Source organism: Labrus mixtus, chromosome 4, assembly GCF_963584025.1.
Source record: "Labrus mixtus chromosome 4, fLabMix1.1, whole genome shotgun sequence".
Classification (NCBI taxonomy): domain Eukaryota; kingdom Metazoa; phylum Chordata; class Actinopteri; order Labriformes; family Labridae; genus Labrus; species Labrus mixtus.
The window spans coordinates 19,849,674-19,865,437 of record NC_083615.1 but is presented as its reverse complement, the minus strand read 5'-3'; the positions used below and the strand labels follow the sequence as shown (position 1 = coordinate 19,865,437).

At 45.7% G+C, this 15,764-nt stretch overlaps 1 protein-coding gene across 3 annotated transcripts; it reads right to left on the bottom strand.

Moving 5' to 3' along the window:
• Nucleotides 1–2,244: 2,244 nt before the first annotated feature.
• On the bottom strand, nucleotides 2,245–11,998 carry lsm14aa (LSM14A mRNA processing body assembly factor a). 3 transcript variants are annotated; one of them, XM_061036233.1, is made up of 10 exons: nucleotides 11,712–11,998; nucleotides 9,563–9,726; nucleotides 9,028–9,202; nucleotides 8,026–8,361; nucleotides 7,225–7,290; nucleotides 6,769–6,951; nucleotides 3,551–3,716; nucleotides 3,205–3,243; nucleotides 2,807–3,047; nucleotides 2,245–2,592 (listed from the first exon to the last, which is right to left on the bottom strand). In XM_061036233.1, exons 1-10 carry the CDS (start codon nucleotides 11,830–11,832, stop codon nucleotides 2,569–2,571), a joined length of 1,515 nt encoding a protein of 504 aa, XP_060892216.1. In that variant the 5' UTR covers nucleotides 11,833–11,998; the 3' UTR covers nucleotides 2,245–2,568. The 3 variants fall into 3 exon arrangements, with proteins under 3 accessions (XP_060892216.1, XP_060892217.1, XP_060892219.1); XM_061036234.1 differs by having other exon boundaries at nucleotides 9,043–9,202; nucleotides 11,712–11,997; XM_061036236.1 differs by lacking the exon at nucleotides 7,225–7,290 and having other exon boundaries at nucleotides 11,712–11,997.
• Nucleotides 11,999–15,764: the final 3,766 nt, after the last annotated feature.

The following is a 15,764-nucleotide window of genomic DNA, read 5'->3' as shown; positions in this document are numbered from 1 at the left end:
GATCACGCCAGGCTGATTAAAGTGTTGTAGGTTCTGATCTGTCAGACAGTTCAGGTGCTGATCAGTTGATAGGTTGTGATGGTTGCAGACGGGGCCGTGGACTCGTGACCTCGGTGTTTAATGAACTTTGACACATGAAGGAGACGGAGGCGGAGACTATTGAACAACAGTTTTATTTATTATTTGCTCTTAATAAAAACCCCAGAGGCCCACAGAGGAGGACGCCATGCTGACTCCACAGGTTCAAACAGGAAGTCAAGCTAAAAAAAAGAAACCCCGACCGGCCTCAGCTCGCCGTTTATCACCTGGAGACGGTCCTTTCACTTATTGCATCAACAAATCAGAGTCGACTGAGCCGTGAGGCCACTGACAGACACGAGCGCCGCATGCTGTTGAGAGCAGACGACAGGAAGTCAAGGGCACAAACCCATCAGACACCCACACGCCTTCACATCCCGCCCGCTCTCAACGCCACCGCAATGCCCGACGTCAAATCTGAGCCTTTCGTTCAAATCGTCTGACGAAAAAATAAAAGGAGATGAATTGAATCTTTAGATTTAATTGCGGTCGGAGAACATAGAGGCGTTTAATTCATGGTCAGCGTGCAGACGCTTGTAAGCGCTGATTCACCAAAAGCTGATTGATCTTCACGTAATGTTCTCCATGCCTCCGCATGTCACGCCATTGCTGACGGTTTGATTCTGAAGATATTTTGAATAACCTTTAACCGGAGGAAGTGGCGTGGAGAGAAACGGAGTCAAACGTTCGGATTCGTCTTTAAGAACAGAACGAATAAATATTACAGATTTTTATTTTTTGAGGTCGACAAAACGAAGTCAGGACGGACTTCTCCTCGCCTTTTCAAAGTGCAAGTCCACGTCTAGAAGTACTTACATCACGCCGGGGCAGGATGGCGCCGGGGGACTTCATCAGACAGAGGTTTTAAACCGTGTTTCTATCGTTCGCTGAGCGTGAAGCTGGCGAGCTGAGGGGTCGTTTATTAAAGAGGCGACCAGAGGAAACCTTTAAAGCATTCAAGACGGAAAGTGAGTCATGTAGGAGCACGGACGCCGCACGCACGCTCTGAGCGAGTGATTGTACCTGGAGGAGCGAGCGTGAAGATGAAGGTCAGAATGACTCAGTTTAAAGTTTCTCTTTGTAACGAAGGTGACGATCTGAGAAACCAAACAAGTGTTTCATGTTTCTCTGATTCAAAGTAAATATTTAGAGATGAGGTCGTCCTGCAGCAGCCAATCAGGCGCTGCGAGGACGATCCTTCAGCTCTGATCTCGCCATCGACCTTTGTTTACATCACTTCATTGATGCTGTTTTTATTTATTTACTGTTTGTTTGTTTATCGTAAAAGGATGACGACTTCCGGGACATTCTTCGATATATCAAAGGGAAATTTTCTTCTGATCTCGTCATGAAGACGTTTTCTCTCTTCAGAACATCAGGGAAATATAAAAAAACACTTCTTAGTTTTCTGTGCTGTGATTGGTTCACAACATCACAATGAGAAACAAATCAGCTGAGGATAAATTAACATCTAAAGAAACTACGACTGAACACCTGCCTGCTCCTTCTCTTTGAAGCTCTTTGAGTTTGAATATTTGAGAAGTGAGACGCTAGTTTAGACACATCGGAGCGGAACCTGTAGCTCTGAAGACGCCGCAGCTTCATGAACCTGCAGCTCTGAGGGCGCAGCAGCTTCATGAACCTGCAGCTCTGAAGACGCCGCAGCTTCATGAACCTGCAGCTCTGAAGGTGCAGCAGCTTCATGAACCTGCAGCTCTGAGGGCGCAGCAGCTTCATGAACCTGTAGCTCTGAGGGCGCAGCAGCTTCATGAACCTGCAGCTCTGAAGACGCCGCAGCTTCATGAACCTGCAGCTCTGAGGGCGCAGCAGCTTCATGAACCTGCAGCTCTGAGGGCGCAGCAGCTTCATGAACCTGCAGCTCTGAGGGCGCAGCAGCTTCATGAACCTGCAGCTCTGAGGGCGCCGCAGCTTCATGATGACCTACGATCCAGCTGTGAGCGAGTAAGAACGAGCTCCGCTGCTCCCGACACTAAAGCTGAAACGTGACACGTAGTGAGGCGAGCGAGAACAGAAACGAGGAGCATGGCGAGAAGAAGGAGACGTGAGAGTGAGCCTACGTGAGTCTACGTGAGAGAGTAGAAAAATACATGTTAGAAAGGTGCGCCGGAGCCCCCGTGACTCCGCCCCCAAAATAAAGTATGTGAGTGTAACCTGGACGCTAACAGAGCAGGATCAGTACAGGTTCAGGGAAGATCAGTATGAAGAACAAAAACATCCCAGAAACAAAATGACATTTACACTCCAGCCACCGTCACGTTAGCGTGAAGAGATCTGGACTTTTTTTCTTGTTTTGAATGTTTCTCAGATGAACCGCCTCCTCCTCATCTCCATCGGCGTGTTCGAGCAGTCTACCTCAGTGCTGGTGACAAATATACAACTAGTAGACAATCTTCATTATTTTAGTCAACAAATAGCAACCCAAACTTCCTGTTTTCCTTTGAAGCCTGAAGAAGCTTCGGTCCATTCTCTCTACGCCGCCACTTTGTTGTCCTTCTGAAACAAAACAAACAAACAAAGCTGGATTAAAACAAACAATCTTTCTAATGTCTGATTTAAGACTTTTTCAAACCCAAACAAACACATCTGTCAGGTCCCCTCATGCTTCTTCTGGACGTTTGGACGCTAACGATCTTAAAAATAACTGTTTGCTTTAAAACGTCGACATCGAAGAATCCATAAAGTGTGTGACGTCTCGTATCTCTCTTACCCTGTACGCTGAAAGGTCGGCAAACTCGCGGCCCGCCTGGTTTCCTCTGTATCCTCCCCTGTAGCCTCCGACCCCCTGTGGCGGCCCAAAGGACCCCCGGCTGGCCGAGCGACCCCGCCCTCCACGGTAACCCATCCCTCCCCGCCCGCGGTAACCTCCGCGTCCTCTGCCCTGACGGAGAGGGATGCCGAATGTCTCGGCGTTCATCCTCCTCTCCTCCGCCCAGGTCTGCCTCCGCTCCCTGCAGGACGAGGAGGAAGAGCGTCACAAAAACAACCATCACAAAGTCCTCGGGTTAGTTCACACGCTTTAAATCACACTCAATAGGGGAGCTGGTAACCTCATGGTTAGTATGGCCTCTCTATCTCTCTCCTCCTCTCCCTTTCTTGTCCACTCACCTTGGGAACACGGAGCCTCCAGACTTCTCGTTTGCTTTCCTGAAAGACAAACAGAGTGTATTAGTTCTTTGTGTGCAGAGACAGAAAGGTCACGTGACCTCGTGTCACCGTGTCCTTTCTGTCTGCATTCCTCCTCTCAGCATTCACCCACAGGCCCACCTGGCCCGGACTCGTACCTGACCCCGACTCGTACCTGACCCGGACTCGTACCTGACCCCGACTCGTACCTGACCCCGACTCGTACCTGACCCTGACCCGTACCTGACCCGGACTCGTACCTGACCCGGACTCGTACCTGACCCTGACCTGTACCTGACCCCGACCCGTACCTGACCCGGACTCGTACCTGGTGTCGTCACACGAGATGTTGTCGAAGAAGGACTTGGACTTGTCGTAGTAGCAGTTGGGTCCCAGCGGGTCACCCTCCTCTTCAGCGTTCCCCTCGCTGTTCTGAGTTTCAACAGCAGAGTCGCCTTTCTCCTCCCCGTTCACCGCCTTCTCCGCCTTCTCGTCTGAGAGGATGAAAAGATGAGAAAAGAAACACGACTATTTACACATAAGAAACAGAGAGAGGGAGAGAGAGAGAGACAGAGAGGGAGAGACAGAGAGAGAGAGAGAGAGAGAGAGAGGGAGAGACAGAGAGAGATAGAGAGAGACAGAGAGAGGGAGAGACAGAGAGAGATAGAGAGAGAGAGAGAGAGCGAGAGGGGGGGAGAGAGACAGAGAGGGAGAGACAGAGAGAGATAGAGAGAGAGAGTGAGAGAGACAGAGAGAGGGAGAGACAGAGAGAGATAGAGAGAGAGAGTGAGAGAGACAGAGAGAGGGAGAGACAGAGAGAGATAGAGAGAGACAGAGAGAGAGAGCGAGAGGGGGGGAGAGAGAGAGAGACGGGGGGGAGTGAGAGAGAGAGCGACAGAGATATATATCATATAGTCCATAGAACATTTCCAGTCCCTAAACCACCATGAACTGACTCTGAAACCATTAAAATACTAGAAAAACTACAAAATATGGAACTGGTCATCAAAGACTACCAAAACCCCCTAGATCTCCCCGTTAATTTAAACCACCTGAAAACTAAATTAAAGACCCTCAAAAACAAAAAAGCATGTGGCCCTGATGGCATACTGAACAAAATGCTAAAATACAGCACAGAACAATTCCAATTGGCAATTCTCAAATTATTCAATTTAATTCTGAGTGTGGGATATTTCCCTGAGAGTTGGAGTCAAGGTCTTATTACACCAATATTTAAACTTGGTGACAAAAGTGACCCTCAGAACTACAGAGGGATATGTGTCACCAGCTGTTTGGGCAAAGTGCTCTGCAGCATCATAAACTCCCGGATCGTTGACTACTTAAAAGAACACAACGTCCTGCATAAAAGTCAGATTGGATTCATGCCTCACCATCGCACATCAGATCATATCTTCACCCTCAGCACTCTCATTAACCACCATGTACACCAAAAGAAAAAGAAAATGTATTCTTGTTTTGTAGACTTCAGGAAGGCCTTTGACTCAATTTGGCATGAAGGACTCTTTTACCGATTACTAAAAAGTGGCATGGGGGTAAAACCTATGTATGTAAATAACAGATGTGCAATTAAAATTGGAAAAAATAACAAATTATTTCAGGCAGTACCGTGGGGTGAAACAGGGCTGCAACATGAGCCCAACCCTCTTTAACATATATATATGAATACATTCACAGAAGAACTGCAGAAGTCCACAGCTCCTGGTGTGACCCTGCAGGACACAGAGGTCAAATGTCTGATGTTTGCTGATCACCTGGTTCTCCTGTCTCCCTCCCCAGAGGGTTTACAGCAGAGCCTGGACATCCTCCACAAGTTCAGCCAAACATGGGCACTTACTGTCAATATGAACAAGACCAAAATAATGACCTTCCAAAGCAGACCCAACTCTCAGAGAAACACATTCACATTAGGAAACATAGAAATCCCTGCATGCAGAACTGTGTAGAAACATCCTGAGAGTCCACAGACACACGGCCAGTAATGCATGCAGGGCAGAACTCAGCCAATACCCTTTAATCATTAACATCACATTCTATAAACACCTCCAATCCAGTGACCCCCACTCCTACCAGTTCAAAGCCCTTCAGTGCCAAGAGATGAACCCAGTTAAGAGTCCCCTCTGCCAGCTGATCCTGAAGCTCCGCCCTCAAACACCAGGGCTTCAGGACACCCCCCAAACAATCCAAAACCAAATTATCTCAAAACAAAAAGACAATTATATCAAATATTGGAAGGAAAGCACCAAATCACAAAGTAAATTAGAATTCTATTTGAGCCTAAACAGAGAGTACAAGCTGGCAGATTACCTGAGCACAGTGAGGGATGTGAAACTAAGGAAAACGATGATGATGTACAGACTGAGTGGACAGTCTGACCATAGAAACAGGCCGTCACAGACAGAACTGGTTACCCAGAGAGGCCAGGCTGTGTTCACTCTGCCATCAAGGACAAGTGGAGACAGAATCTTACTTCCTCCTACACTGTGACATATATAAAGATTTAAGAGAGGCTCTCTTTAATTACATTGATAATAAATATCCTGACTTTCTCCATCTCCCTGATCCTCAGAAGCTGCTCTATCTATGTGGAGAGAAAAGTCTGTGTGCAGTACGAGCTGCTAAATATGTTCATGATTGTCATATTGATTGACTGTAAAAATAATTCATGTTATTCTTAATGTTTTTTATTTATATTTGTATACTGTATATACTGTAACCATTTGTTGATCAACATTTTTTTCTGTACTGCTTTGGCAACATGGATTGTTGATCTGTCATGCCAATAAAGCTCATTTGAAGTGAATTGAGAGACAGAGAGAGAGAGAGAGAGAGAGACAGAGAGACAGAGAGAGAGAGAGAGAGAGAGAGAGAGAGAGAGAGAGAGAGAGAGAGAGAGAGAGACAGAGAGAGAGAGAGACAGAGAGACAGAGAGAGAGAGGGAGAGAGAGAGAGAGAGAGAGAGAGATGGGGGGGATGACATGCGGGAAAGGAGCCACAGGCCGGATTCGATCCTGGGCTGCCCGCTTGGAGGACTACAGCCTCCATATATGGGACGCGCACACTGCAAACAGACTGCAGCGCTCACAACCTCAGTGTGAGCGCTACTCGTGCGAGGAGCGAGGACTAAGAGACAGGAGAGAGGAGGGAAGATGAGGAGATAGAAGGGGGGAGGAGGAGAGGGGAGAGAGGAGGAGAAAGGGGGAGAGATGAGGACAGAGGAGAAGGGAAGAGGAGGGGAGATGAGGACAGAGGAGAAGGGAAGAGGAGGGGAGATGAGGACAGAGGAGAAGAGAAGAGGAGGGGAGATGAGATGAGGACAGAGGAGAAGGGAAGAAGAGGGGAGATGAACCTCCTCCTCCCCTTGCTGTGACTTTCAGGTGTGTTTTATATCGTGTCCTGACATCAGCAGCCGCTCCGGAAACTGTTCCCTCCAAAACACGAGGCAGACCAGCGTCTCCTCCGCCATTGTCCCGCCCCTTCTTGATTCTGATTGGTCGGTGAGGGAGAAGTGATGTAGAGCTATCTCACCTTTCAGCTTCAGCTTGCTCTGAAACTCTTTGTCGATCTCCTCCTTGTTGAACTGGGCGTTGGCACTCTCAAAGTCAAAGTCCTTCTCGAACTTCATCGGTCCGTCTCGGCGAACATTAAAGCGCCCTCTTCCACGGTAGCCACTGCCTCGTACACGCCGGTTGGCCGGTGCTCCCTGAGCCGCTAGAGGGAGAATCAAAATTAACATCAGCTGTTTGATAAGAAACACCAGTCAACACAAACACATGAAGGAGCAAAGGACACGTCCACAGAGCTGACGGCGTGACGGCGAATCAATAAACGCCCTGCAGAAACAAGCATGGAGGAAATGCATTGTGGGAGCGGCTGAGTCGCCATCGTCTCCACTGCGTTGACATGAGCAGAACGTGGACACACGGTCACAGAGAGCGTGATGAGGGATGAGTGGAGGAGACGAGCATGCAGAGGGCTGTTTACCGGGCTCCCCGCCTCCGCCTCGCGCCTGCTCACACTCGCCTTTCACCGCTTTGGGGCCGTCTGCGCCTGGAACAGCAGAGTCTGTTTAGTGTCCGCTAGCTTCCTGCCGTCACACAGGAAACACCATGAGTGACCTCTGGAGGAGAGCGTGACGGATCACACACAGGAAACGACCAGCAGGCCTCAGCACGCTGCACAACACGAGTCATACTAACCACCCTGATGCCCGTCACACATCTCCAGCTACATACACGCCGCAAACGCACCCTCACCGCAGCTACGGCGGCTCTCTAGGGACACATCACTCCGAAGGCGAGGGCGGCGTGACGAGCAGTTTAAGGTATGTGGCGTTAAACTTCCAAATCATAGAAACACACGTTCACTGTTTAACCTCGTGAGCTTAAAGCAGAAATCACGGCATGCACTAACCCCGTTAGCGGACGTCGAGAAGATGTAACTCGTGTCCAGGTGACTGGACAGCATTTGAGTTTGATGGAAGGAGAGAGCAGCCGTGAGCGCCGCAGCCGACTCAAGATGAAACAAAACGACGTTGTGCCGGCGTCTGTCTGCCATGTTTGATCAGTGAAGTCATAAATTATAGAAAATCCGGCGTCTGTGACGACTTCTTTTGTTGCCGTGGTAACAAACAGGTATCGTCTTTCAGAGTCTAAATCCTGTTGTCATGGCGACACTTTGAGCACGGATGTGAATAAAAACATTAAAAACATTTCAGAGCGCCCAGGACGGAAACACAAACAGAACGCCACACGTGGCTGCAGCAGAGAAACGCCTGAGTCTCACCTGCGTGGCTAAAGACAGAGTGGGCGGGGCCTGCAGCTGACGCTCTATCTACAGCACTGATGTGAGAGGCGGAGATGGTTCGGGGTGAAGACCAGCTGCTGCGGCCTCCCCTGACAGTCTCACCCCTCCTCGTGTCCACACCGTCCTGCTGTTGCTGCACCTTCTGCCCTCCCTGGCCCGCCGCGGAGGGGGCCGTGCGAGCATGGGCGGGGCTCCTGCGCCCCAGGCCAGGGGCTGGAGCAGAGGGGGCGGCGGTGGGGGCCGATGAGGCGGTTTGGATCACCTGCTCGAGGGTGGGACTCTTCCTCAGAGGGTCCAGACTGGGGCTGCTGCGACCTGAAGAGAGAAGTGTCAGCGTTACTGATGATGACTGAAATCAACCCTAGTATTAGTGAGCACTGATTGGCTCAGCAGCAGCAGCAGCAGCGATGAAACACAGTCACACAGGTCGTATTAGTGAGCCCATCTTCACATAAAAGGGGCGGAGCGGCTCTACCCTGAGCTCCCCCTGAATGTCTAAGCCACTCCCCTTGAATGCATAAGCCCCTCCCCATGAATGTCTAAGTCCCTCCACTTGAATGTCTAAGCTCCTCCCCCTCCCTCTGAGTGCAGACGCCCTCCAGAGGAAACTCATTTCAGACACTTGTATCTTTGATCTTTCTGTCACTACTCAAAGCTCATGACCTCAGGTGAGGGTCAGAACGAAGCTTGAGCGGTGAATCCAGAGCTTTGCCTTCAGACTCAGCGCCCTCTTCACCTCTTCACGCTCCATCTCACCCTCACTGTGAACGAGTACAATGAGCATGCTACGGAAACATCTGTGTTAGAGTAGAATGTTTAATATCACTATGACGCCACGAGTCCCGCTTCCTCTGTTTCTTTGGCGTGATCTTCGTGGACCAGGAGACAAGATCAGACCCTGAACCCTGGGTCATCATGCTCCCCCTGCCCCCCTTAGATCTACAAAACAGACAAACAAATAATGTTTAATACGCCACAAACCTGCTGTGTGCTTACCAACACCAACAGGTCCAAACTGGGGGGACACCAGGGGGCTGGCGGTGAACTGGTTGTAGGCCGGAACAGGAGCTCGGTTGAAGAGGCCGTAGGAGCCAGCGGACTGGAACGGAGTCGGAGCGGCAGCAGCAGAAGACAAGGAGCTGGAGCTCATGGACGACTGTGGAGGAGGAGGAGGAGGAAGGGGAGGAGGAGGAGGAGAGAGAGAGAGAGGAGGAGGAGGAGGAGAGAGAGAGAGAGGAGGAGGAGAGAGAGAGGACGACGAGGAGGAGGAAGAGGAGAGAGGAGGAGGCGAGAGGGGGAAGAGGAGAGAGAGAGGAGGAGGACGAGGATGAAGAGGCAAGAGAGGAGAGAGAGAGGAGGAGGCGAGAGGGGGAAGAGGAGAGAGAGGAGAGGAGGAGGACGAGGATGAAGAGGCGAGAGAGGCGAGAGGATGAAGAGGAGAGAGAGAGAGAGAGGAGAGGTTTAACGCTGCTACCTGAAGCACCAACACTTTGCACACCTGAGCGTCGGGGTTTACCTGGACTATCGCCGGGTCCTGAGGCAGAGAGCATGTCGGCTTGGGCGGCTCGCACACTGTCAGGTCCTTGATGTCGCTGCCTCTGAAGATGATGTACTCAAAGGTGTCATCTCGAGGGGGGATGGGCCGGTCCGTGGGCCGGTCCTCGGTGCCGAAGGAGCGGACTGTCAGAGAGGACACGGGTTGAAGCACGCTCACATTGTGATTTAAACATTGTTTAATAAAGTTCATGTTATTGACTTATGTCACGTTTCCACGACAACGACCCACTGAAAGAGTGCACCAAACAAACTAAACACTGCAGTATTCATGCCAGGCCAGTAGCTGGCGCTGTGACTTGGTGATGAAACAACACATGGGCCCTAACCATCAGCAGGTCAACCCCAAACAATACGACCTTTAATTAAAACAGAGGATGCAGCCGAATTGCCAAATACCAACTCAGTCTGTCAGCAGACAGTACCTACTATCTGTGCTGTGTACTGTTTTGTACCTACTATTCAGTAGGCGCGCACAGTAGGCAGATATTTGTTCCTACTTCATCTGATTCATTCAGTATGGAAGTTACGTCATTTACGTTACCTGAACCGGCCGCATTCACCCGTTTTTTATTTGTTTAGCTTTATTCAAGAAGAGTAATGCTCATATACAGTCAGGTAAACAAAACAATATCACAATGTAAATCAAGTAAAAGACAGATTAAATAACTAAATAACATACAGTACATAAAGGAAAGTACAAATGAAAGACAGTAATATACAGAATATAAAGTAAAATAAACCAATAAAGACGCATTTAAATAGTGAAATCATTATTTAAATAGAGGGGGAAAGGTTTTATAATAATGCAGACATTTGTTATATTTTCTGTTGTTAATTAAAAGTAGTGATTTCAGTCGGGAATTTAACTCCAGATTAAAAATTGATTCAATTAATCCACGCTTGTTTGTTTTGATTTGGAGGCTGACGTGACGTGACGATTTACGTTTAATTTCGCACAGCATTGTGGGTGGTAAACAACAATTCATTTCCTGAAAGCAAGTTCTTGAAATGTTCAGTATACTGAGGTGGACACAAAAAATGACCACTGAATGACCACGAGAGTTCAGTATACTGAAACTTCCTACTGAAAAGTATGTACTGCCTACTGAACTGTGACTATTTGGAAACAGCCAGAGACTTAAGGAACGACAGCTTTAATGAGACGCTTTTCATCCACACTTGCTCTTTGTTTTCTGTTTGGTGTGTGGCAGCCCTGAAGGGGGGTTCATTTCAAAATAAAGGATTCATGTTTTTTTAAGGGCTGTTTTTTCAAAATAAAGGCTGGTTAATTTCGAAATAATAAAGGCTGATAAAAACAAAGAGGAAGAATAATTTCAAAATAAAGCATGATGGAAATGTCAAAAGCTAGGTTTAGTATTTTCAAAATAAAGGCAAGTCAATTTCAAAATAAAGGCTTGTTATATTCAAAATGAAGGATTGTTAATTTAAAAAGAAAAGATGGTTTATTTCAAAATAAATGCGAGATTATTGTAAGAAGACAAGTTAATTTCAAAATAAAAGCATGATGGAAATGTAAAAAGCTAGGTTTAGTATTTTCAAAATAAAGGCTTGTTATAGTCAAAATGAAGGATGGTTAATTTAAAAAGAAAAGATGGTTTATTTCAAAATAAATGGGAGATTATTGTAAGAAGACAAGTTAATTTCAAAATAAAAGCAAGTAGATTTCAAAATAAAGGCCGGTTAATAATTAGAGTCTGAAGTAAATAAAAGCCTGTGATATTAATGGAAGTTTAATAGATGTTAGCTGACTCATGATGTTAGCCTCTATAGCTCTGATGCTAATTAAAGCTTCATTTAATCGGTAGTTTTCGTTGACGTCGTTGGTAGTGACGTGTGTTTGCTAACAGCATCAGTGACATCTCTGCAACTCGTTAGCATTAGCCTGAATCCACCTGGATGATGTTCCTGAGTTCACGTGGAGGAGTGTTGAGATCACCTGTGCGCTCTGGGGGCTTCACGCAAGTCGTCTCGTCTTTAAACGTCACTTTTTAAAGACGGTCATGACTTTAAGAGCGGAGGTTTGTCACTCGCAGAGACACGACAACAACAGCAGCTCCAGACTAGCCGCGTTAGCATCAGCGGGTTACCTTTAGCCAGAGCCACCGTGGAGTTCTCGGTGTCGATGGTGTACAGGATCCCCTCGTAGCGGATCTCGGCCTTCGAGATCAGGCTGATTTTACTGCCCAGGTAAGGCGTCCCGCCGCTCATGGTGCCTGCTGGAAGGTTTCAGTCCGATCAGAGGGCAGGATGGACGGTCCCGACGAACCGATTCTACACTGAATATATCCGCTTTGTCCCTCGTACAGACCTGCTCTTCTCCCCGCTACAACATGGCTACCTCATCCTCCATCGAAAGGCTCTGAGCGCGGGGGCTAACGGGAACTCATGGTATCGCGCGATTACGTTCAGCCAGGAGATCTAGATCTGTGCCAGATAGAACAGAAACAGATATGTTTGTTTTTGTTCAGCTGCATTTGAAGTTATTAAAGTAAACTTTATTGTCAATTTATTGTTTATTTTGGGGCTTATGCCTTTATTTAGAGACAGAATCGTGGATAGAGTGGGAAATCAGGTTGAGTGAGAGAGGAACATAATGCAGTTAAGGAGCCCGAAGCTAGATTACAACCCGGGCCACCCGTCTAGGGGACCACAATCTCCATACATCTGGTGCGCACACCATCTGCTAAGCCACCGGCGACCCATGAATGAACTTTACTTTATTTTTGTGTCCGACCCATCACACATGGATTTATTGAGACATTTTAACTGGAAATCAATCAAATGTTCCAGGATGTCAATTAACCAACATCAAAACAGCACAGTTAACGTTGAAGGGAAAGCTGCACAGCTGGTTGGTCAACAGGGAAAAGTTTATTAATAAAAACACTCAAGCAGGTAAGATACAACAAATACAAACCCAGCCCCCCCCCCCAAAAAAAAACACAAGGCACAGTACACCGATATAAACAAACATAAGTAAATCGACTTCATCTCAGTTCATCTCTTCCAAACATTTGATCCAGTTCATAAACAAATACATCCCACAATAAAGAGACATGTGTCTGTGTGTACTGGACATAAAGAAGTGGTTTCTCTCTGACCCCGCTTCAGAGCCTATAATAATACAAAACATCAATATGCTAAAAGAGATGGGGTCGGGATTGAGGACTGGCCAAGAACTGATGACCTCCATCCCTACCAAAAGATAGTGAATTGAGGAAGGTAAAATCATCAAGTGATACGATTGAAGTGCTACTCCTCAGTGGTCTGGAAGTGGATCACAGCAGGATTCTTGCTCTTGTTTTATCTTTATGTCACTCATTAAGTTTGTCATGTTATTGCATCACCTTATTAAAAACTGTTCAAATTGAAACAACTGAATTGTAAAATTGCCTACCGACAAGAGACACATCTATCTGACAATAAGCATGAAAAACTAACTAACTAACTAAAACTAATTTTTTATTCCTCTCATATATCTGGACGAAGAAGGGGGGTAGCAATCTTTATACACAGATCAGTCCAATTCAATTGTGACTCTTCATTTAAGGACCAAGAGGGTAGATAGGTTTTGAACTTTACTGGAACTGTAAATGGAGTTTGGGTGTCAATGTTAAATGTGTATGTCCCTAATGAAAATAGCCCACAGTTTATTAAAACTATATTTGATCTAGTGGTAGAGAAATCGCAAGGGATCTTACTGATGGGAGGAGATTTCAATAGCATATATGACCCATTTCTAGATAAAAGTTCTACTTCAAATCAAAGTCAGACGACAATGAGTAGGGCTCTTAAAAATAGTTGTGAGGAGCTTGGCTTTATAGATATTTGGAGAAATCTACATTCAAGGAATAGGGAGTATACATTTTATTCCCACCCTCACGCCACATACTCTAGGATTGAATCTTCTTACAGAAAAAATTGAAAGAAGTTTAAGATTTTCTAAACAAAAATATTATGAAAACTGAAACAGAGCTAGCCACCTCCTGGCATTTCAGGTTAGAAAACAATGTAACCTCACAACAGTTCAAAAAATTCAAAGTAATAGCCCTGATAGACACTTTCTGTACAAACCGAATGAAATTTCAGAGGCTTTTGCTAAATTTTATAGAGAGTTGAATTCTGATCAAAATAATGAAAGTAATTTAGAAAATATGAATTTCTATCTAAAAGACTTAAAACTTCCCAAAATAGATTCCGTCTCATCTGAGTTTATAGACAGCCCATAACAGAAGATGAAATCAAAGACGCAATTAGAAATCTAAAAAATAACAAAAGTCCGGGTACAGATGGATTCACAAATGAATTTTACAAAGTTTTTATTGACATCATTAGTCCAATGCTTGAGAGAGCGTATGCTGTTGCATTTGAGAAAGGTGAGTTGCCATTGGCCTGGAGGGAGGCGATAGTCTCAGTAATACCTAAACAACAGAAAGATCCTACATATTGTGCATCCTACAGGCCAATTGCATTATTAAATTAAAGTGTTAACATCAATACTAGCGAAGAGAGTGAAATCTGTAATAAATTCTGTAATACACCCAGATCAGACAGGCTATATAGTGGGTCGCCATTTACCTGATAACATTCGAAGACTGCTTAATGTTATAGAGCACAGTGTAAACTATCCAGAACCATGCATGATACTGGCAGTGGACGCAGAAAAGGCATTTGACCGTGTTTCCTGGCCCTTTTTTATTTAAAACCATAGATACATTTGGATTTGGTCCTAATTTCACCAGGTGGATAAAGCTGCTGTACAAGGCCCCCTAAAGTATCGTCAGAGTCAATGGGCATATGTCTCAGCCTTTTCTTTTAGATAGAGGAACATGTCAAGGGTGCCCATTATCACCGCTCCTATTTGCTCTATCAATTGAACCACCGGCACAGGTGATAAGAGATAGTAAATTAGTTAAAGGGATAGAAATTTGCAATGAAATCATAAAATCTCATTATATGCCGACGACGTTCTAATGTACATATCAGACCCTATAAACTCCATCCCGAGACTGATGAATTGTTTAGCTAAATTCAGTAGTCTTTCAGGATATAAAGTTAACGTTAACAAAACAGAAGCTATAGCGCTGAATTCGCTTATCACAGACCAAATGAAAACATCATTCTCCTTTAAATGGCCCAAAGAAGGTATAACATATCTAGGCACCACTATATCACAGAATTTAGATAAACTATATGATTTAAATTATAAAAAACTAATTGAAAAAAATTCAGCAGACCTTAAAAGATGGATGGTGTTTCCCCTTACTCTCTCAGGTAGAATAGAAACTATTAAGATGAATGTTTTACCTCGGCTGTTATTTCTATTTTCAACCCTGCCTCTTATACCACCAAAAAATATGTTTACAATTGTAGATCGCCTCATTTCAAGGTTTGTTTGGCAGGGAAGGTGCCCACGCGTCAGATATAAAGTTTTACAGCTGTCCAAACTACAAGGAGGGTGGGAACTTTCTCATCTCAGGCACTATTGGTTGGCCTGCCAATTAAGAACTCTGACCGTCTGGATTTCAGACAGTGTGGATACAAGGTGGCTTAATATTGAGAAGTCCACATGTATTCAAATACCACTGGCAAACATTCCATTCTCTGAAAGTAAAACAATGGAAGAATTTCTGGGTAGATAGTCAAAAACAACTCTTTTTGCATGGAGGGAGGTCCAACGAACCAACCTGCAGAAAGGTGGCTCCCTAATTGAACAATACCTAATCAAAATTCAAGAAACAAAACACTTAAAGAGACCTGTTTCCCGGCTATATAAAGCATTATCAGGTATGAAACAGGAAAACAACTTTCACGTAAAAAATAAATGGGAGGGGGAGTTGAAATTGGAAATTAGTGGAGAGGCATGGGTGAAAATTTCCTCAGAAATTCATGAAGTTACTAATGCAAACATATGGAGAGAATTCCAGTGGAAAATAGTGAACAGATTTTTCAGAACACCCTACATCCTTTCAGAAATAGACCCCAGTCAATCAAGTTTATGTTGGAGGAATTGTGGAGAAGAATCTGCTAACTTTGCTCATATATTTTGGTACTGTCCTCTCCTAGAAAACTTTTGGAGACAGATTTTTGATTCTCTAGACGGAATATTTAACCTCCACCTACCAAGGGTCCCTCTACTG

Excerpts from the sequence above, each read along its gene's own strand:
- lsm14aa (XM_061036233.1), bottom strand. The coding sequence starts at position 11,832 with ATGAGCGGCGGGACGCCTTACCTGGGCAGTAAAATCAGCCTGATCTCG. Across the intron at positions 9,203-9,562 it reads AGGACCCGGCGATAGTCCAG|TCGTCCATGAGCTCCAGCTC; the intron begins GTAAACCCCGAC and ends CCTCCTCCACAG. Across the intron at positions 3,717-6,768 it reads GAGCAAGCTGAAGCTGAAAG|ACGAGAAGGCGGAGAAGGCG; the intron begins GTGAGATAGCTC and ends TCATCCTCTCAG.